Here is a 23,323-nt window from a genome sequence, read left to right as displayed (position 1 = left end):
AAAAAAAAATAAAATACCTAGGAATAAACATAACAAAGAATGTAAAGGACTTATATAATGAAAGCTATAAACTATTGTTAAGGGAAATCGAAAAAGATATAATGAGATGGAAGAATATACCTTGTTCTTGGCTAGGAAGAATAAATATAATCAAGATGGCTATATTACCCAAAGCAATATACAAATTTAATGCAATTCCCATCAAACTTCCAATGACGTTTTTTAAAGAAATAGAGCAAAAAATCATCAGATTTATATGGAACTATAAAAAACCCCGAATAGCCAAAGCAATCCTAAAGAAAAAGAATGAAGCTGGGGGCATTACAATACCTGACTTCAAACTCTATTATAGGGCCACGACAATCAAAACAGCATGGTATTGGCAGAAAAATAGACACTCAGACCAATGGAACAGAATAGAAAGTCCAGAAATAAAACCACATATATATAGTCAAATAATTTTTGATAAAGGGGCCAACAACACACAATGGAGAAAAGAAAGCCTCTTCAATAAATGGTGCTGGGAAAACTGGAAAGCCACATGCAAAAGAATGAAACTGGACTACAGTTTGTCCCCCTGTACTAAAATTAACTCAAAATGGATCAAAGATCTAAACATAAGACCTGAAACAATTAAGTACATAGAAGAAGACATAGGTACTCAACTCATGGACCTGGGTTTTAAAGAGCATTTTATGAATTTGACTCCAATGGCAAGAGAAGTGAAGGCAAAAATTAATGAATGGGACTATATCAGACTAAGAAGTTTTTGCTCAGCAAGAGAAACTGATAACAAAATAAACAGAAAGTCAACTAAATGGGAAATGATATTTTCAAACAACAGCTCAGATAAGGGCCTAATATCCAAAATATACAAAGAACTCATAAAACTCAACAACAAACAAACAAACAATCCAATAAAAAAATGGGAAGAGGATATGAATAGACACTTCTCCCAGGAAGAAATACAAATGGCCAACAGATATATGAAAAGATGCTCATCTTCTTTAGCTATTAGAGAAATGCAAATCAAAACAGCAATGAGATACCACCTCACACCTATTCGATTAGCTGTTATTAGCAAGACAGGTAATAGCAAATGTTGGAGAGGCTGTGGAGAAAAAGGAACCCTCATACACTGTTGGTGGGAATGTAAAGTAGTACAACCGTTATGGAAGAAAGTATGGTGGTTCCTCAAAAAACTGAAAATAGAACTACCTTATGACCCAGCAATCCCTCTACTGGGTATATATCCCAAAAACTCAGAAACATTGATACGTAAAGACACATGCAGCCCCATGTTTATTGCAGCATTGTTCACAGTGGCCAGGACATGGAAACAACCAAAAAGCCCGTCAATAGATGACTGGATAAAGAAGATGTGGCACTTATACACTATGGAATACTACTCAGCCATAAGAAATGATGACATCGGAACATTTACAGCAAAATGGTGGGATCTTGATAACATGATACGAAGCAAAATAAGTAAATCAGAAAAAACCAGGAACTGCATTATTCCATACGTAGGTGGGACATAAAAGGGAAACTAAGAGGCATTGATAAGAGTGTGGTGGTTACAGGGGGGGAGGGGGGAATGGGAGAGGGAATGGGAGAGGGAATGGGGAGGGTGAGCGGCACAAAGAAAACAAGATAGAAGGTGACAGAGGACAATCTGACTTTGGGTGATGGGTATGCAACATAATTGAACGACAAGATAACCTGGACTTGTTATCTTTGAATATATGTATCCTGATTTATTGATGTCACCCCATTAAAAAAATAAAATTATTAAAAAAAAATACTATGAAGAACTGTATGCCAAAAAATTAGACTACTTAGGTGAAATGCCAAATTCATTGAAAAATATAATCTTTCAAAAATCAATTCGGAAGAATCATAAAACCTAAATAGATTAATTACAACAAATGAGATCAAACAGTTATCAAAACACTCCCAACAAACAAAAGCCCTGGGCCAGATAGCTTCACAGGCCAATTCTACCAAACATTCAAAGAACAACTAACTCCTATCTTTTTCAAGCTATTTCAAAAAATTCAAAAGAGAAAACTTCCAAGCTCCTTTTATGAGGAGAGTATAATTCTAATTCCAAAACCAGGCAAAGACAACACAAAGAAAGAAAACTATAGGCCAATATTCCTGATGAATTTATATGCTAAAATTCTCAACAAAATATTAGGAAACGGATTCAGGCAATACATGAAAAAAATCATACATCATGATGTAGTGGGACTTATTCTGTATAGGCAAGGCTGGTACAATATCCCCTAATCAATCAATGTGATTCATCACATAAACAAAAGGGACAAAAATCACATGATAATATCAATATAAGCAGAAAAAGCATATGATAAAATCTAGCACACATTGATGATCTAAACTCTCAGCAAAATGGGAATACAGGGAACATACCTCAACATGATATAGGCCATCTATGACATCCACAGCCAATATCGTACTCAATGAGCAAAAATTAAAAGCAATCCCCTTAAGATCAGGAACAAGGCAGGGGTGCCCCCTTTCACCACTCTTATTCAACATAGTTCTGGAAGTCCTAACTACAGCAATCAGACAAGAAGAAGAAATAAAAGGCATTCAAGTTGGAAAAGGAGATGTAAAACTATCATAATATTCTGATGATATGATACTGTACATAAAAAACCCTAAAGTCTCAGTCAAAAAAACTACTGGACCTGATAAATAAATTCAGCAAGGTGGTAGGATATAAAATTAATACTCAGAAATCAGAGGCATTTTTATACACCAACAATAAACTGTCTGAAAGAGAAATTAAGAAAACAATCCCCTTCACTATTGCAACAACAAAAAATAAAGTACCTAGGAGTAAATTTAACCAAAGAGGTTAAAGACTTGTACTCGTAAAATTATAAAGCACTGATAAAGAATATTTAAGAAAAATACAAAAAAGTGGAAGCATATACCGTGTTCATGGATAGGAAGAATAAACATCATTAAAATGTCTATATTACCCAAGGCAATCTATAAATTCAATGCAGTTCCTATTAAAATACCCATGACATACTTCAAAGATATAGAAAAAATATTCCAAAAATTCATATGGAACCAAAAAAGAACACAAATAGCCTCAGCAATCCTGAAAAATATGAATAAAGTGGGTAGTATCACACTTCCTGATACCAAGTTATACTACAAGGCCACTGTACTCAAATTGCTTGGTACTGGCATAAGAACAGGCATATAGATCAATGGAACAAAACAGAGAACCCAGAAATAAACCTGCCCCTTTATGGACAATTGGTATTTTTCAAAGGTGTTAACAGCATACAATAGAGTAAAGATAGTCTCTTTAACGAATGGTATTGGGAAAATTGGACAGCTACCTGCAAAAAAATGAAACTAGACCACCAACTTACACCATTCACAAAAATAAACTCAAAATGGATAAAAGACTTAAATGTAAGTTGTGAAACCATAATTATCTTAGCAGAAAACATAGAGTAAGCTCTCCGACACCTGTTGCAGCAATGTATTTGTTGATTTATCTCTACAGGCAAGTGAAATAAAAGACAGGATGAACAAATGGGACTATATCAAACTAAAAAGCTTTGGCACAGCTAAAGACAATATGAACAAAATAAGAAGACAAACCACACAATGGTTAATATATATCAACCATTCGACAATACCTCTGATAAGGGGTTAATAACCAAAATTTATAAAGACTTGTAAAACATCTCCAGGAAGATAAATAATCCAATCAAAAATGGGCAAAAGAAATGAAGAGACACTTCTTCAAAGAGGACAATACAGATGGTCAATAGACATATGAAAAAATGTTCAACTTTACTAATCATTAGAGAAATGCAAATTGAAACCACAATGAGAGATCACCTCACACCAGTTAGAATGGTGCTCATTAACAAAACAACACAGAATAAGTGCTGCCGAGGAGGTGGAGAAAAGGGAACCCTCCTGCACTGCTGGTGGGAATGCTGACTGGTGCAGCCACTGTGGAAAACAGTATGAAGATTTCTCAAAAAATTAAACATAGGACTGCCTTTTGACCCAGCCATCCCACTTTTAGGACTATATCCTAAGAACACCACATCACTGATTCAAAAGAAGAAATTCACCCCCATGTTTATGGCAGCATTGTTTACAATAGCCAAGATATAGAAACAGTTCAAGTGTCTGTCAGTGGATGAGTGGATAAAAAGCTGTGGTACATAAACAGAATGAAATACTATGTGGCCATGAAAAAGAAAAAAAAGTTACCTTTTGTGACAACATGGATGGACCTGGAAATTATTATGTTAAGTGAAATATGCTAGGTAGAAAAAAAAATTCCTATGACCTTACTCATTTGAGGAATCCAATGAACAATGTGAACTGAGGAACAAAATAGAGGCAGTGGCGGGATCAAAGGGACCAGAGGAAAAGCGGACAGAGGAAAAGGGGTTGAGAGGATGAGATCAGAGAAGTGAAAGAAATTGGTGAAATTATATATACATAACACAACGTTATAGAGAATAGAAAAGCAAATCCTGGAGGGAGGGGGGAGGGTATTGGGAGGAAGGGGGAAAGGGGGATGTTGAGGGAACATGGGGGTAGGGGGATGTATTTTGTGGGACACTTGAATATATGTAAACATAATAAATTTAAATCAATAAAAAAATAAATTAAAAACAAACAAAAAAACCATAAAGATGTTAGATTTACATATGGCAAAAATCACAAAGGCCAGCATATATTTTTCTTTTGCTTAAAAAAAGCAAATCACAACAAAATAAATGAAAAATGTACAACCTCAAATGATTTTATTTAAATTTTAAATTTATGATCTCAAATAGGTGGTATATAAAACTGAGACTTATGGACATAGATAAAAGTGAAGTGAGTAACAGGGGAAAGGGAATGTGGGGGAGGGGGATGGAGAGGAGGTGGGGAGAAGGGTGTAAAGAGGAACAAATACAAAGTGATGGGAGATGACTTAATCTGGGGTGATGGGTATACAAAGTAACCAATATTTCAAATTCTACAGAAATGTTTATCTGAAATCTATATACTCTCACTGATCAATATTACTGTGTTAAAGTTAATTTTCTAAATAAAATTTTAAAAATTAAAAAAGATGTAGATTTGAAAAAAACTCATATTAAAATAAAATACAGTAATAAATAAATTTAGTTTAGCTAGATATTAAATATTACTATCCAATACACAGATTTCTCAATTGTACCACACATTCCACATATTTTTATAAAAAAAGTTCATCTAGGAGACCTTAAAATAATCAACAACTATAATGTATTTTAAAAATATTTTGAAATAGCCTGACCAGGCGGTGGCACAGTGGATAGAGCTTCGGACTAAGATGCGGAGGACCCAGGTTCAAGACTTCAAGGTCACCAGCTTGAGCGCGGGCTCATCTGGTTTGAGCAGAAAGCTCACCAGCTTGGACCCAAGGTTGCTGGCTTGAGCAAGAGGTTACTCAGTTTGCTGTAGACCCCAGGTAAAGGCACATATGAGAGAGCAATCAATGAACCTAAGTGCCACAATGAAAAACTGATGATTGATGCTTCTCATCTCTCATTGTTCCTGTCTGTCTGTCCCTATCTATCCCTCTCTCTCTTTCTCTGTCTCTATAAAAAAAATTTTTTTTAAAGAAATGCTTATAAAAAATAAAAAGTTGAAATATTAACTACCATTTTATACTTCAAGAAGTTCAAAACACAAAAATCAGATTATTTTAGGCAGCACTTTAACATACTAATGACTCCCCTTTCATTTCTCTTCATAAAAGAAAACTGAGGCAAGCCCTGAAATAAAGTAACTGTGGTACTTAAAATGCATTACCTTGCAAGCCTTCCACCACTTGATCCTGGAACACATGCAATAAAATCATCCAGGAAGGACTGTTCATTGCTTTGGATTTGTAGTGGTAAGTTTCCTTCAAGTGCCTCTAATATAGTGGGTGAATGAGAAAGAGCTAAGCCCTTTCCAAGAATACCAGAATGGGTTTTGCACACCTGTTGGGTAAAATATAACATTTATATATTTTTAAATATAAAACTTAAAATACATGAATTTTTAAACTTGCAAACAATTTCTGATAGGCCTTTTTGGGGAAATAATTTTTTCCCGATGCCCCAATATGTACTTAGCCTATAAAGTAGAAATCTTCCAGGTGGAAAAATATGGGAAAATACTTGAAGTCACTCTTCCCCCTCAAAAAAGTGACTTGTGATCTGCACGCCAGTTGAAATGGTGCATCTGCTCCCATCCTAGCCCTCTGATGGTACACCCCTATTTGTCAGGGCCAGTGCTCCCTGCTGTGGGAAGCTGTGAAGGATTTCTTTCTTTTGTGTCCCCATTATTGGCAGCTATCATGCATAGGCTGTGTCTGCTCTCTTGGGTAGGCTGTGTCTGCTCTCTTGGGTAGGTGGGTACCACGGTCTAGACTTCGGGAAAAAGAAGATGAAAGCTCGATTGTGGCTACACATAAACTCCATTAGTCTCTAAGCCTGACTGAAATTCTGAAAAAATCAGCAGGTAAAAATGAAATTGCAGTTCTTCCCATTTGACAAGTAAGCCACGTTTTGAAAGACCTGCTTTAAATGCTGAAACTCTAGAACTTTGTTTCAATGAGTTTATAAAAAATTGAAAAAGTACTTTTCACAGGAAAGGATTATACTTCCAATACTTTCAAATTTATACAGTGGTAACTTCTGTATTTTCTACAAGCTATGCAATTTAAAAAATCATAATCTTTGAAATCAAACAGACTTAAGTTTGAATCCTGGCTTTTTCTGACCTGTGGTGGTGCAGTGGATCAAGTGTCGACCTGGAATGCTGCAGTTACAGGTTTGAAACTCTAGGCTTGCCTGGTCAAGGCACACATCGCAAGCAACTACTATAAGTTGATGCTTCCTGCTCCTCCCCACCCTTCTCCATTCCTCCCTTTCTGTAAAAAAACTCAATAAATAATTCTTTAAAAATAAAGAAAGAATCCTGGCTTTGGACAAGTTATAGCTGTGTGCTTATGAGCTAACAAGTTACAGACCTTCCTGAACATGATAAACTGGTGATCAAATAATCTCTTCTGTGTTATCATAATATTTAAATGAATGACACATAAAAAATGCACATTACATTGCCTAAGAAATAATGTGTTTAATACATGTTCGACCACCACAACAAATACCTTACATGCCAAAAGATGGGCAATTTAGAATTTTGTCGCAAAACTGCCAGAGGTCAAATCTAGCCCAGTTGCTTATTAACTGCGATTCCTGGGCAAGTTACTTAAGTTCTCCTTGCCTCAATTTCTTTATCTGTAAATGGATATAGGAGTCCAATCCAGTGGTTCTCAAACTTTTTGAAGTTGGGGCGCATTTAAAATCCTACAAATAATTGTAGGCTCACTATATATAAATTTCTGAGAAATATGTTATAATAATTAAGTCAAATATTAAGATAAATATAAAGTCCAAGTGTGCTCTTATGGTAATTAAAATAAATACGACAAAATTAAATTTATTCTGACATTAAAAAACATTTCTATGTTACATTTTTTGAGTTATGCTTTTTAGAATTTGTAAAAAAGAGGGGTTAAAAAATAAAAGAACAACAAAAAAGTTATCTTTTTATATATATAGGTACATTCTTAGTAAGATTTAGTAAATTCAGCGGGTCCCGGCACGGATGTGTTAAGTTTAATCATTCTTGTGTTTATGAGAAACATGAGCCTGATGTGTTCCAGCGATTTCTTCAATGTTTGGGCATATATTTGAAAGGCAAACTCTCATTTCCTTGTCAATAAACTGAAGAATGCCTCTCTGTTTACTCTTAATTGTGTTGAGTGTAGAAAACCCCCACCACATATATCATCTTAACTTTATACCAAACAAAGGACAGAAGAAACTTGCCTGTCTTTCCAGGGAACATGGGGGGTAGTGTAAATAATCCAGCACCACAGCTTAACAGTCTTTTGCAACCTAATCAGGCAAGTGAGGTGGGGGGTTGTCAGCTTACAGCCAATTCTCCACACCTCTGTCCCCCAAGATCTAAACTCCAAAAATCCTGTTGGTTTTTTGGTCCCCAACAGGCACATATTTCTCTGGAATACCATAGGGCTCACCTGGAAATCTTCTAGGGCCACCTGTGCGACCTGGCGCATACTTTGAGAACTACTGGTCTAATCCATAAATTTGTTGTGAGGTTCAAATGAGTTATAAATATGCATAGTGTTTAAAAGAGTACTTGATAAAATTAAGATCAAATAAATGTTTGTTTTTCTGATTACTGCTATAATCAGTTTATCTGAGGAAATACAATATAAACCACCAGTTATAAGTATTAGATGACCTAGATATTAGTCTGTCTTCTAATTACCTTAATTCTTAGACAAGTCATAACTTTTCTGAACTGCAGTTACTGTAATTGTAAGATATAAGAGATGATACTGACTTCAAAGTACAACTGTAAAAATTGATAATAAAGATATTGTAAACTATATAGGGTGTTCTGCAGATATTATTTAAATTATTAACACCTTATTTCCCCTTTTTCTAACTGGTCAATAGAACTTTGAGGACCCACTTTACATGCCCACATCTCTGCAATGCCTTCCCTGACAACCTTGGCACCTGGTAGGTCTTCTCTCTCCCAAAGGATTCATGTCTCACTCCAGAGATAACATTCACCATGCAGTCAAGGGCTCACATGAGTCTCTGCCATCAAGGCGAAAAATTTCATGTTATTTATCTTTATAACCACTAATAAACAGAATGAAATATTTAATAAATGAGTCTTTTTTTTCTATAAAAGTAAAGTTAATCTAAGTGAATATACAGCTTTTAATTAATGTACAAAATTTACTCTTAAAATGTTTGGGAATATACCTGTAATGCAGCCTCTTCAAGAATTTCAAGATCTTCTTCTAATTCATTACCTGCTGTGTAAATAAAAATTTTTATTGAAATATATCAATACTTAGTTTAACTATCTAATCTTTTGCATTCATTATACATTTTTCACAATTCTGATATTCCAGATTGGAAAAAAAAAAAACCCTTATCATTCTGGATAAATCTCAATGGTTTGCATTTTGAAATGTAATTTTCAGTGTGAATATAAGTCATAGTTCTCAAAGCAATAATCAAAATGCATCTACTGAGTGATTTGCAAAATATTTATATTCTATTTATGCATATAAATGTGTAACTTTGAGTATTTATTATTTTATAAAAAAAAAATGAGGTAGCCTGACCAGGCGGTGGCACAGTGGATAGAGCGTCAGACTGGGATGTAGAGGACCCAGGTTCGAGACTCCAGCAAGGGGTTACTCAGTCTGCTGAAGGCCCTTGGTCAAGGCACGTATGAGAAAGCAATCAATGAACAACTAAGGTGTTGCAACGCGCAATGAAAAACTAATGATTGATGCTTCTCATCTCTCTCCATTCCTGTCTGTCTGTCCCTGTCTATCCCTCTCTCTGACTCACTCTCTGTCTCTGTAAAAAATAAATAAATAAATAAAAAATTTAAAAAAATACAGAAACATTTAAAAAAAAAGGAGGTAATGGTTATTCAGAATCTGGGCCCTTTTATTTTGGTCATCTTATAAAAGAACTTTACCATTAGTAAAAAATAGTAACTTGCAGGAAAACAAGGTAGTAACCACATCCTTTGGCCATTTCCTCCTTTACTGCTTAATAAAAAATATATTTTATTTATTGAATTTTTTGATAGTATAATTTATAAAATATTACTACTAATGTAATACATATTCAAAGGGAACTATTCAAATTATACCAAAATAGAGAATGAATATTGCCTTCCCCTTCCAAACATAAAAACAGTATCAACAGTTTTTCTTGTATTGGTCTAAAAATTTTGTTTGTAAATAATAAATGTATATATGTGAGTATGTAAGTGTGTGAAGCACAGGTATGCACATATACATATATTTATATACATATATGTATGTATATATGATAATGTTTGTAAAAATGGGACCTTCTTGGCCTGACCAGGTGGTGGCACAGTGGATAGAGCATCGGACTGGGATGCTGAGGACCCAGGTTCGAGACCCCGAGGTCGCCAGCTTGAGTGCGGGCTCATCTGGTTTGAGCAAAGCTCACCAGCTTGGACCCAAGGTCGCTGGCTCGAGCAAGGGGTTACTTGGTCTGCTGAAGGCCTGCGGTCAAGGCACATATGAGAAAGCAATCAATGAACAACTAAGATGTCACAATGAAAATCAAATGATTGATGCTTCTCATCTCTCTCCATTCCTGTCTGTCTGTTCCTATCTATTCCTCTCTCTCTCTCTCTCTTAAAAAAAAAGAAAAGAAAAAGAAAAGAAAAAAAAATGGGACCTTCTTCTGCAACTTGATTTTCTCAGTTAATATAATTTGAACATCTTTCTTGATCTGGATATACCTTCTGTTGTGTTTTAACAGCTGCACACATTCCCAATGTATGAATGTAACATTACTTATTTAACCAGTTTTAAACTGATAGACATTTTGGTTACTTCTAGGTATTATAATCACAAACACTGTTACATTATTCTACCTTACATGTATGTTTGAGCATTTGTACTAGTATATATAAAAACACTGCTACATCAAAAAGTATAAGCATGAAAAATTTAAACAGTAATTGACAAATTTCTTCCAAAGACAGTGTACTGATTTTCCTCACATGAATAGAATATATCTCATTTACATATATATATGTGTGTGTGTGTGTGTGTGATATATCAAGGGAATTGAGACAGATGAAAGGGAGCAGAAGGGGAAAGGAAACAGAAAGAAAGGATCAAGTAGGAATGGTAGTCTCTGGTGGAAAGAAATACAGATGAACTTTTGGGGGTGAGTACTGGAAAATATTAATAAAATAATACATTTTATTCCCCAAATAGTGTGAAAATAAATTGTTAAACCATGCATACATCACAGAATTAGTAAATATTTCAAATTTTATTACTTTATTTTCATTTTTATCATCTTGATTATAAATCAACTTAGGTATCATACAAATTTGTATCACATAAGAGATTCCGTTTCTGCCACAATCTCACTTCTCTGTTCTGCCTCACATGAAAACTCTTCCAAAGAGCTATCTATATTCAGCCTGATTCCCCTTCCTGACTTTCCATTCTCTCTACCCTAAAAGGCCAATATCTCTCTCATTTTACTGATGTATTTTTTATTGAGTATATAATCACTAAGTTTTCAATCCAAGGATAGATTTTGACTTCTCAGCAGCATTTGAAAATCTCATGAACATCCACTCTTCTGATTTTACTCCTATCTCACTGGTTGCTAGTCCTTCACAATCTTTTGTTTTTTGGAGTTTTTTTCTTCCTATTTTGTCTACCTGTCAAATTTTGGCAAGTGCCAGCTTTGATCCTGGGCTTTTTTCTCATTTGCATTCTCTTCGTAGCTCATCTTTCACATGGTCCTATCTATGTATTACTTATGTTCAAATGACATTTGTATTGACTTGCTCCTTGAACTTTAGATAATGAGTTTCAATTGTCCACTTGGTATGTTCACTAGAATATTTAAGAAAAATCTCAAACTTTTAGTTTTATACTATATATCCAGTGTCTAAACCAGTGCCTGGTACATAGCATGTATGTGGATAGAGTATTGTGTATATGTGTGTGCATGTGCGTGTGTGGCTGTGTATGAATTAGACATACTTTTCAGTCACCATTTTAAAAGTTCCAAACTACCAGTATATTAAGCAGTTATTTCTTATGAATACACTGACAGTGAAATTCATTTTGCTAATCTATTTTTAGAACATTCCATAATAAGTATATTCCAATTTTTATATTAAAAGAAATCATAAACACCTGATACTTGACTAGACTTACCAATAGGAAGTGCTAGATCCTTTTTCATCAAAGCTGCTGCACAAACCCCACCAAGATTGGCTAATTCTTTTTCCAACTGAATGACTCCCTGTAGAATTGTAAGAATGTATCACTGCTTTAAAAAAGGTTTGGAAGATAATGTTGATAATTAACAAATGTGACTTGTATTCAAGCATAACTTTTGAAACTGGAAGAAAGCATATGGTTAAATTAAGAGCGGAAGAGATTCAATATTATGTCTTATGCTGATTATAAGGTTTGGGCCCATGGGTTCATTATCCAAAATTCTTTTCATTCATTCTTTGAGGGAACACAATCACCTTTTCACCTTGATTTTGGTTTTTTTTGTGTGTGTAATTTAAAACATTTAGAAAAGGTATTAAGTTGGTTCTACTGTGAATTCAGATTGAATTATTTACTCAGAACGGTACAGTCACTTGAGTGGGTTTGGAAGAGGAGCAGCTATCCTAAGTCTTCAAAGGCTGGGCCATGTTGCAGATCCCATTCTCTTAATGTATTAAAAGTAGCAAAAGCAGACCACTGTACACATACAATTAAATTATAAAATATTTTAAGTCATATACTCAAGCTTAAAAATAAACTTCAGATTTCTTATAGGCAGAAAATAAATTAAGTCAACACAATCTTCCTTAACAGAATAAGATAATAATTCATTCTTACTTCATCAGGTCCAGGGCTAAACTCATATCCAATTGCAAAACATTTGAAACCATAGAAAGAAGCTTTGTCATCTTTCACATAATCTGATGCAGTTTCCAATGAAAAAAGGGCCTCATTTCCTAAGAAAAAAAGCAAACACTATTCCAAAATCTGAAACTTTATCTTTTACCCATCCCAAGATAGGTAGCAGTACCAATCATATAGTAAAAACCTAGTCATTCTGGAATGGTTTCTGAACAAGCCTCAGCTAAAAAAAACCAATAGGAACAATGGAACCATTCCAAGTGAGCTGATATTATTTTTATGATCAAATACTCTAATCAAACATCCTGCCATTAAGTTATATGAGCAATTATCTGTCAATTACTAAAGTGAACGATTCTCTACCCTGAAATTTGGCTTTATCTGATATCTTCACAAACAAAGCAGTTCTGACTAGAAAAAAAGCTTCTGAATTCAATTTGGCTATCAGTTTGAGTGATTAAAAGAGTAGTTCATGGTTAGATCGTTGAAAACACAACAGACTACATATAGCTAAAATTTTACTTACAAACTTTCTTTTAAAGAAAAACACCAGTAACAGCAATAACAAAAGTGCTCTCATGTACATTCCCTCCCTCCCTCCCTCCCTTTGTCTTTCTCTCTCTCTCTCTCTCTCTCTCTCTCTCTCTCTCTCACACACACACACACACACACACACACACCCGTAAAGGACTAAAAACAATAGTTTTAGCACAACTTGGTTATGTGGTTTACCAATAAAGGAGTCCTTAGTAAGTTCTCAAAATTTACTACTTATTTGGAAAAAAGGTCTAATCCACTTTTCTGTAGTTTGGGCCCAACCACAGACAGCCACCTCTCAATATTAACTTTCTGCTTCAGTCAAGCTAACGGCCTCTCTCCTAAAACTCGGTCCTGATATGTCACCCCTTGCCCAGTCTTTACTTTCCACTGCAATCCAGATACATGACAAGTCTTGAGGAAATTCTTCTAAAATGTAAATAACATTTTCAATGATTTCTACTTACTAAACATAATTATCATAAGTGCATACTGTTTACCATATAAAACAGAAGAAAAAAATAACTTACCTGGTAACACTAAAACCATAGTAGGCCACCCAGAAGAACCTGAAAATTTCTTTAATTCTATCCAGGAATTAAGATTTTCATGAACAGATGTCAGTTTTGGTCCATATCCTGAATTCTGAATAGTTTTGACAGGAATCAACAAACGGAGAACATCTTCTGATTGTGCAGTACCACACTGAGGGTCAAACTCAATCGTCATCCACCGAACACACTCTGGAAATGTCACCTGAGGTCAGCAGGCAAGAGGACACTTGCATTTGTTAAGAAGAACTAGATTTTGTTTTCTATCTTAAAAACAGGACATCATACTGCAAAGATGATGTTTTCAACATATTTTAAACATAATTTTTAAGGAAGAAAGTCAGAGTAGTTTAATATAATCAGAAATAAGGGTATTAATGTTCAATATCAACTGTTCCTACTCCACACTTGGAATACTTACTTTCTATACCTAATATTTGTTTGATATTACAGCAAGAATATTTGTAAACAGACACATATTATTATAAAAATATTACAAAGCTACTTGAACATTCAGCTGATTTTTGTGTGGAATAGTTTACTTATATAATAAATTTTCCATTTAAGTATATATTTAAGGAATATAAGTAGATAAATTAAAATATAATTTTATAGGTAAAGTATAAAGATATATTAATGGAAATGAATATATTGCTAAAATGTAAGGTTTTGGTCACTTTTAGGTTATCTACCATTCATAGTATTTATTACAAATGTTTCTTTTCATTAGCAAAAAACCTTCATGTATTATGAAAGTATAAATACACAAACACACACACGATAAAAACCTAGATTTTTACGTTTTCCTAACCTAAAGTTTTGCTATACATATAAGTTTTTGATGGCATACAATTACATGTGTTTTTAAGGCCACTTTTAAGCTTCTATCAGCAACATCACAGAGAGAGTTCTGTCATGGTAGTCAAATTACAGTTAAGCAGGTCCAAGTCACACAGTACACTATGAATTTGTTGTTAAATATAAGCCTTAACAATTTATTAAGTACAACTGTAATCTAAAAAAATTACCTAAATAAGCCAAATATCTTTAGTAAAGGATTTTTACAACTCTCCATTTAAATGAAAAGTTCAACCTTGTTCATAATAACATAAACATATATTAAAACCCAACTAAGATACTATTTCTCGCATTATGTTGCCCATGACCCAAATTTAAAGACATACTCTGTTAGGGAGCCTGTAAGAAAACAAGCACTCTTATTCACTGTTGGTGGGGACTCAAAACAGTATAACCCTTGTGGAAGGGAATCTGCCAACATCTAGCAAACCTACATATGCATTCACCCTCTGAATCAGCAATCCCAGATCTACAAAAACACAAGGCTCCTCATTCCATATTTGTTTAACCTAGCTATTCCACTTCTAGAATTCACTTAGAAGAATATTCCTTGAAAGATAATTAACGTGGAAAAAAAACACACATGCACAAATTATTCATTGCAAAAAAAAAAAGGCAAAATACAGAAAACGCTCTAAATGCACACATCCATGAGACTGAATGAATAAACTATGATATATCTTTACTCTGGAGTACTTTGTAGTTACAAAAAGAAAAAAATGACAATTATTGTTTAGAGAGATTTCTATACACACTGTCAAATATAATAAGCAAAGCACAAAATAGTATATATAGTGTGCTAATTTTTAAACAAAGAAGAAAAATAAGACTATATATCCATCCATCCAAATTTTTTCAAAAAGGAAAACAGTAAGGATAAACTAGGATATGTTACTGGAGTGAGATGCAGAGAAAGAAAAAGGAAAGGATTTATAATTCTGAGAATATTATTCTATATAAGATTATTTCTGAGACCATGTTAATATTTAACATATTTAAAAACTAAAATTAAATCAAGGGAAAAAACTCATAAATAATAAGTACAAATAAAAAAATGCCTAACTTTATATCAAACTGATCATATAAGTAATCTGTACATATACCCTCCAAAAAACTATTCTAAATAACTTTTGAATATTGTACTTTGGTATATAATGTCAGAAGGATTTATTTTTTTGTTTTTGTTTTCGTGACAAGAGACAGAGAGAGAGACAAAGAGAGGGACAGGACAGACAGATAGGGAGAAGACAGACAGGTTGGGAGAGAGTGAGAAGCATCAGTTCTTTGTTGTGGAACCTTAGTTGTTCATTGACTGCTTTTTCATATGTGCCTTGACCGAGGGTGGGGGGGTGAAGGTGGGCGTGGGGGGCTACAGCAGAGCAAGTGACACTTTGCTCAAGTCAGCGACCTTGGGCTTCAATGCAGCAACCTTTGGGCTCAATCTAGCAAGCATGGGGTTATGTCTATGATCCCACGCTCAAGCCAGAGACCCTGCACTCAAGCTGGTGAGCCCATGCTCAAGTTGGCGACATTGGGATTTCGAATCTGAGTCCTCTGCATTCCAGTCTGACACTCTATCCACTGCACAAACACCTGGTCACGCCAGAAGGTTTTATTCCAAAGACAAATATTATGCAAAGAAATCATTAATTTTACCTAACAGTTTCATTATTCAGTGACATACATCAATAAAAAGGATATGAAGAAAAGACCTTTATGGTTGTAAACTGGAACTATTAAGGAGTGCTGAAAACTAATGAAACCACAGCAAAAGGACATAGAATATAACTTGAATCAACTTTACTGGACAAGTCAAAATCTGAGCATCAAAATGAATAATGACAGCAAAGGATTACAACATTAAGTAAGCAAAGAATCCTTAAATCCATATTGATATAAACAAATAAAATAAATAAATGAACAAATTTTTAAAAGTGGAAGGCATAGAAAAAGTCTCCTTTGTAATAGAATACCAACTGGAGGAAATAGTAAAATTAGAAAGCCACAATTTTGCAGCCACTATAGCATAAGTAATTTGGGTAAGTACAATCAACAGATGCTAAAACCAGCAGGTAAAAATTTGTTGGGGAACAGTGTTTTTTACACAGTCTCTAGATGTCTCTCAAAAAACATTTTTAAAGAAAAAAAATGCTAGTTTTAAAGGAGAAATTTGTCGGCTATCATCCTAAACAAGTGACTAAGTTGTTGACCGAAATGTATAACCTGAGTCTAATCATTAGGAAATGATCAATAAAATCCAAATAAAATATTTCTACAAAACTAGATGGTACTCTTCAGAAATGCCAATGTCATTAAAAGACAAAGAAAAGCTAAGAAACTGTTTCAGATTAAAAGGGAAAAATGAGACCTTGAAAATTAAGTGTTCTGCATGAGTCTGACTGGATCAAGTCTGGGTTTTAAAAAAAGGGTTTTAAATGCCACTGTTAGAACAACAGGCAAAATGTTTAGTTTACAACCTGATACAATACTACTGTTTATTATGATAATAATACAACACAAATGTTAAATCACCTAAATTTGATCCCTGTATTGTGGCTATACAGAAACCTCTTTTTTTTTTTTAAGAACAAGTGAAGGGTTATGATGTTTACAACTTACTCTTAAATGGTTCAGTAATAATAAATATAGATAAACAAACACATAAATGACTACAACAAATGTAGCAAAATGTTACCTGAAGAAGCTAAGTGAAAGGCATGAGTGTTCAAAGTACAAATCATGCTCCTTTTTTCTACAGGCTTAAAGTTTTTAGAAATAAAAAGTTAAAAAAACATGAGGAATGACTTCCTACATCTCATCTGCACTTGTATATGTGTCTATGCTTACACTAGAAGAAACAATGGAAAAATAAACTACAAAATAAAAAAATAAAATGTTCCATATGACAGGGAAGGAGAGAACACAGTGAGGGAACAGAACTACAAACTACACTTCTTTGAATGTACATTGTCTTACAGGTTTGACTTAGGACTATGTAATTACTTAAATTATTATAAAACATAACAATATTTTAAAAGCAACTCCTAAAAATCTAGTATAAAATAAAACAAATAATGCCAAATGTATATTCAATTAGTGGCATAAGTACACAGAAAGGGATAATTTACTTTAAAGCACAGTAACTGGCCATACCCACTTTCATTACAACACAGTCATTTCCCTATTCATCCTAGTTAGGATACACCTAAAAGACAAACACACACACAATGAATAATTAAGTGACTTTTAAATTCTAATATTTCTAGTGCCATCAAGAACAGGAATTCTAGAAGTATGAGAAAAGAGATTCAGGTATAACATATTGTGGTCCTTATTTTGACTTGGCATCAGTACACACTCATGAGGTATTTTATCTTAAAAAAATAATACATGTACACACAAATTTGTCTAGTTCTATATCTATACACATAAATACATACAAAAATAATAAGTGCCTGTGTATATAAATACACGTTTATGTGTGAGTGTATGTACCAGTTCTGGGCACTATCAATACCTAGAAAAAATAACCAATCCAGGAGAAACGAGCATCTCCAATCCCAGATTTTGGCTTTTACGTATCCACCACCCTTAAAAGGAACCAGGGCACTTTGAAAAAATGGCTGGTTTCAGATCTGAGGGAAGAAATGTATAAAATAAACTTGGAACATCTTAGCACACCAGAGAGCCAGGATGCAATGAATGACTACAGGGATGTCTAGTGGATTCAGGAGGTAAACTGAAGAGGCTCCTATCTAAAAAGTTATATTATCCAGTTTCTTAAATAAATTCAAAGAAACAAAAAAGAGAGAGATGGAAGGAAACCTATATGTTAAAAGACTTAAGAGACATAACCAATCATAATGTATGAATCCTATCTGGATTCTAATTTAAACAATAAAATGTGCATATTTGGTGAAGGAATTGTTGGGTTTTTTTAGTATGATAATACAATTATTTTTTATGGGTCCTTAATACATAATGAAATATCTAAAAATGTGCTTTAAAACAATTTAGGAAGGGACAAAATGGACAGGGATAAATAAAACAGGTTTGACCAGAGTTGATAACTAACTATTGAATCTAGGATGATGGATAAATGAGGTGACTGTACTAGTTTGTCTTTTTTATGTTTACTTTATTCTACAATAAAAACCTGAATATTTTATAAGTACATAAAACATTAACTTATAATTCTCCTAAATTACATGATACAATTTAAAAAGAAATAAGGATTTTGAATATCTATATTTATAAATGTTTTATATGTATTTTTTTACAATATGTATAATACTTTTAAATCCTACATTGGGTATGCAAATATTCAGGTTGTAGTACAAACAATATCAATCCAAAAAGTATAATTTTTAAGTTTTAATGTTTATATCTACTACTTTTACAAACTATAATATGCAGTTTAGCATTATATATTGCACTGTACTTATAAAAAATGAGAATAACTCTTTTAAATTCTATAAAACTACACTCTTTAATAATAAAAATTGTCTTAAACCCTTCTGTGTATCTGACAATGCCTAATTACCTTCTATTCTCTATGTTTAAATATTATAAAAGAAGTTATACTTTTGAGCAGAGGCTAAATATCCTTTGAGATATCTTTCTAGAACATTAAACCAAGTTTTAAATTTAACTCTCCCTAAGAATCGGTGCCTACCTTGTAGTGCATCACACATGCAGGTTTATAGGGGTGTTCACTCTCTATGACAGCATAGTGATTAGAGGTTGTACAAGCAGAGAGGCCTTGTTCGGGCTGGTTTCCTGTGGTGCTATCTGTTGACTGATTAGGATTGAATGCAGGGGGTGCATACTTCTGATTCAAAATGGCAACTGAGGGAAGCAACTGTTGAACAAGGCCAAAGACTTCTACAGCCACCTAGTATAAAGAAAATGGTTAAATGAGATAATAAATGTAAAAGTCTGCTTTAAAAGTATTAAGTACTATAATTGTTGGTTATCCTCATTATTAAGAATTCCATCTAGAGTTTCTTCTAGCTAAGTGTTCTTTTAACAAGAAATTTATTCTATGGGAAAAAAAGACATCATAGATGTTACAGATGTTATATGAAAATAACCTAGTCTGTATTTTTAAATATTTTGCCTTTTTGTGATCTGCAGTAAACTAAGTTTTATGCAATAATTATGCTAAGAATCAATAGTTTTTAATTTCTTGCTTGTCTTAAATATTTCACAATTTAAAAACACTCCTATCCATTTACATTGCTATTTTTATTCAGAATGGGGATTTGGAATCAACCTCATAAATTAAAAAATCTCAGTTAACAAGCTTTCTTTACATATCATATTTCAAAAAAATATATTTCCCATTTCTAAATTCTTCAAATCTAAGCCAGTGAGTAAGCCTCATAACTCAGTAAATAATATTAATAACACAGAGAAGACTAATAAATTTTGGCATTTAACATGTCTATCTCTGCATGTTACCTGTAACCCAGGTGCTTCAAAGATTAAAGTTCTTAAAGGAAGGATATGAAGTCTAAAAAATAATTGTTTAAAAAAATGATGTTGTTTAAAAAAAGATTCAAAGTTATAGAATTAAATTACACACCTTGGGAATAGCGGCAGCTACTGGTCCTATGTAGGCTATAATTAGGGGAAGCAGCATGGAAAACAGACTGGAAGAGCTAAGCAGTTCAGGAATGTCATCAGCTAAAAAAGGCAGTAAACTATAGTTAGAAGGTAATTTCACTATAATGAATATATGCTATACTAAATTTATATTCTATTATTTTGTTGAGCAAAATTACAGTTGATATCGATTGAGTGCTTATAAAGGACCTGGCACTACTGTAAGGGCTTTATTGACATTTATCTCAATCAATAAGAAGCTTTCATTATCCCCACTTTTTAGAAGGGAAACCAAGGCACAGTGTTTAACTACGCCCGAACATCTGTAAAATGGTACAGCTGTGACTGGAACCTACAATAACAGTCATGACTTTAAACCACTGTACTTGGCACCACACATGGCTGTATGTGTGACATTAGACAATTACATATTCTGTACATGCTTAGTAATCATCTATAAAAGAAGATAACAACAGACTTCACTCATTGGTTGTCACCAAGATTAATTGAGTTTATATATATAAAGTGCTTAGAACAATGCCTGAACATATTAAAAGCACTCCAAAAATATTTGCTATTAAACTATAATGCCTTCTGTTTTTTCCAAGGAAAGTACTTTGTTGATGGACATCTTACTGGTTTTTATCAATGACCATGGTGCAGGAAGATAAACTGAGTCTAGGTTGTAAAGACCTTTGTTAAAAGTCAATCAATCCCAAATACTTGTTTCTAAGTCAGCTGTTCTATCAGAATAGGCTAGGCACTTATTTAATAAATATAGTTTCCTAGCCCAGCTAAACCCCCTAATTTGAGTGTGACAAATATTCTTCACTTTTAGCAAGTTACCCAGGTGATTCTGATGTGCAACTAAGCTTAGAAATAAATGTTGTAAATAACAGTAAAGTGGAGTGGGCAACAGTGGATGTTGTTTTTTTTCTGTATTATTCTTAAGTGAGAAGCAGGGAGGCAGAGAGAGACTGCTGCATGCGCCTGACTAGGATCCAACAGGCAAGCCCACTAGGGGGTGATGCTCTGCCCATCTGGGGCTCCATTGCAACTAGAGCCATTTTAGCACCTGAGCAGAGGCCATGGAGCCATCCTCAGTGCCCAGTAAAGCCTTGGCTGCAGGGGCGGGGGGGGGGGGGGGAGAGAGAAGAGGAGGAGGAAGGGGGGAGAAGCAGATGGGCGCTTCTCCTGTGTGCCCTGGCCGGAAATCGAACCCAGGACTTCTACATGCTGGGCCGACGCTCTACCACTTAGCCAACCAGCCAGGACCAACAGTGAATGTTTTTATAAATATAACTCTTCTGCCAGTGTGAAGGGTAATTAGATAACTTGACAGGGAATAAGGACAAGGTGGCAGTGAGATTATTAGGATGTTTATCTGTCCATGAAAAAGAGGACATGTGCAGGCACCATGGCAGCCTGAACTAGGAGAGAATAGACACAGGTAGACAATACAAACTGGAGAGATTCCAGTGGAAGAACTTGTAGAACTCAATTTAGACAAGTGAATTAGGGGAAATATTTAGGGTTATCCAGACTTTGGGTAAATGGCAATATCATTACTGGAAATAGGACATATAGGAAGAAAAACAGGCCTAAAGGAGAAAACAAAATGCTTTTGACTATGGAAAGAAGGATAACGTAAAGACTCAGTTTAATCGAGGGTTTTTCTTAGTATGTTAACTAAGAAAATTATACTTAGCAGGTAATTGCTGTTTTTAAATTGAATTAATTGGGGCATAGATTTCAAGTACACAATTCAATAAAACACAACTCCACACTGCACTGTGTGCCCATCGGCCCAAACAAAGTCTTTTTCCATCCCCATTTCCTCCATCTCGCCCACCTCTACCTATCCCCCTTGCCTGATTATTACCACATTGCTGTCTGTGTTCATCTATCTATCCATCCTTTTGCTTAATCCCTTCATCTTCTTTCATCTAACCCCCTCCTCCTCTGACAACTGTCACTGTGTTCCTTTTGAACAGTTTAAAATTCTGCATTACTGTATGAAGTGTATGACCAGTTGACTCAAAATGAAATGCACGTGCAGATCTATAATTAATAAAACATTCTGGAATTCTAAAAGATGGTTCCTCTTCAGTAACTCTGTGCATAACTAACCTGATTATTAAGAAAGTAAAAGAAAAATCTTACCATCCACAGCAAGAGCTCGGTGCAAAAGGTCTTTTGCAGCTCGAACAACGGTGCTTACCACAGAGAGAGCCCTGCTACAGTTTTTATCTTCTTCATTGGCTTTACTCAGAAGTTGGGACTGTAAATCTCCATCAAATTCACTCCTATAACATGAGTAACACATGAGATTATTTCACATGGCAGGTAAAACATGATTTAAGTCTAGGAACCACATCTATCTCAGAGTTCCTCATTTAAAGTTAACTATGTTAAAGTTAAAAAAAAAAGGTAAATATGTATGTATATAATTTCAAGGAGTGACTGGGCTTCACCGAAAAAGAAAGCAGGATAATGGCATAAAGTTATTTTACTTTTTAAAAGACTTTAAAAATTTTTATTTATTCATTTAATTTTTTTTAGAGGGGAGATACAGAGAGAGTGAGAGAGAGAGAGAGAGAGAGAGAGAAGGGGGGAGGAGCAGGAAGCATCAACTCTCATATGTGCCTTGACCGAGCAAGCCCAGGTTCAAAACCGGGACCTAATGTTCTACTGTACCACCACAGGTCAGGCAGCATACAGTTACTTTAACCCTTTGAGTAGCACGAACACTCATGTACGTCCTCGTGTCTCCTGACCATCCAAAGTACAATTGTACAAAAATTTTTATTTTAAAAATATGAAAGGCAACATTTAAAAAAAGGCAAATGTATGTTCTTCATGTTTCCAGAAATTATCAAACAAACATGATTTTAAGTTAATAAAAGTGTAACTGGAACTAATTTCATTTAAAAAAAAAAAAACTCGGCCCTGGCCAGTTGGCTCAGCAGTAGAGCGTCGGCCTGGCGTGCGGGGGACCCGGGTTCATTTCCCGGCCAGGGCACATAGGAGAGGCGCCCATTTGCTTCTCCATCCCCCCCCCTCCTTCCTCTCTGTCTCTCTCTTCCCCTCCCGCAGCCAAGGCTCCATTGGAGCAAAGATGGCCTGGGCACTGGGGATGGCTCCTTGGCCTCTGCCCCAGGCGCTAGAGTGGCTC

General features: G+C 34.5%; 1 protein-coding gene across 16 annotated transcripts in view; it reads right to left on the bottom strand.

Annotated features, from left to right (window-relative positions):
- MYCBP2 (MYC binding protein 2) overlaps positions 1-23,323 on the bottom strand; it is a 333,902-nt gene that overhangs the window by 128,856 nt on the left and 181,723 nt on the right. For 11 of the 16 annotated variants that reach the window (XM_066236395.1, XM_066236388.1, XM_066236391.1 and 8 more), the window contains 8 exons: positions 22,312-22,454; positions 20,129-20,229; positions 19,217-19,435; positions 13,663-13,888; positions 12,572-12,690; positions 11,891-11,978; positions 8,907-8,959; positions 5,860-6,032 (listed from right to left, as the gene is read on the bottom strand). In XM_066236395.1, coding sequence (XP_066092492.1) covers positions 5,860-6,032; positions 8,907-8,959; positions 11,891-11,978; positions 12,572-12,690; positions 13,663-13,888; positions 19,217-19,435; positions 20,129-20,229; positions 22,312-22,454 — 1,122 coding nt within the window. The remainder of the gene's footprint in view (positions 1-5,859; positions 6,033-8,906; positions 8,960-11,890; positions 11,979-12,571; positions 12,691-13,662; positions 13,889-19,216; positions 19,436-20,128; positions 20,230-22,311; positions 22,455-23,323) is intronic. The other 5 variants (XM_066236389.1, XM_066236397.1, XM_066236399.1 and 2 more) reach the window with 1 other exon arrangement.

The sequence above is a fragment of the Saccopteryx bilineata genome, chromosome 6 (genome assembly GCF_036850765.1).
Source record: "Saccopteryx bilineata isolate mSacBil1 chromosome 6, mSacBil1_pri_phased_curated, whole genome shotgun sequence".
Lineage (NCBI taxonomy): Eukaryota > Metazoa > Chordata > Mammalia > Chiroptera > Emballonuridae > Saccopteryx > Saccopteryx bilineata.
Note: the sequence above shows the minus strand (reverse complement) of the source record. Positions and strands in the feature narration are given on the sequence as shown.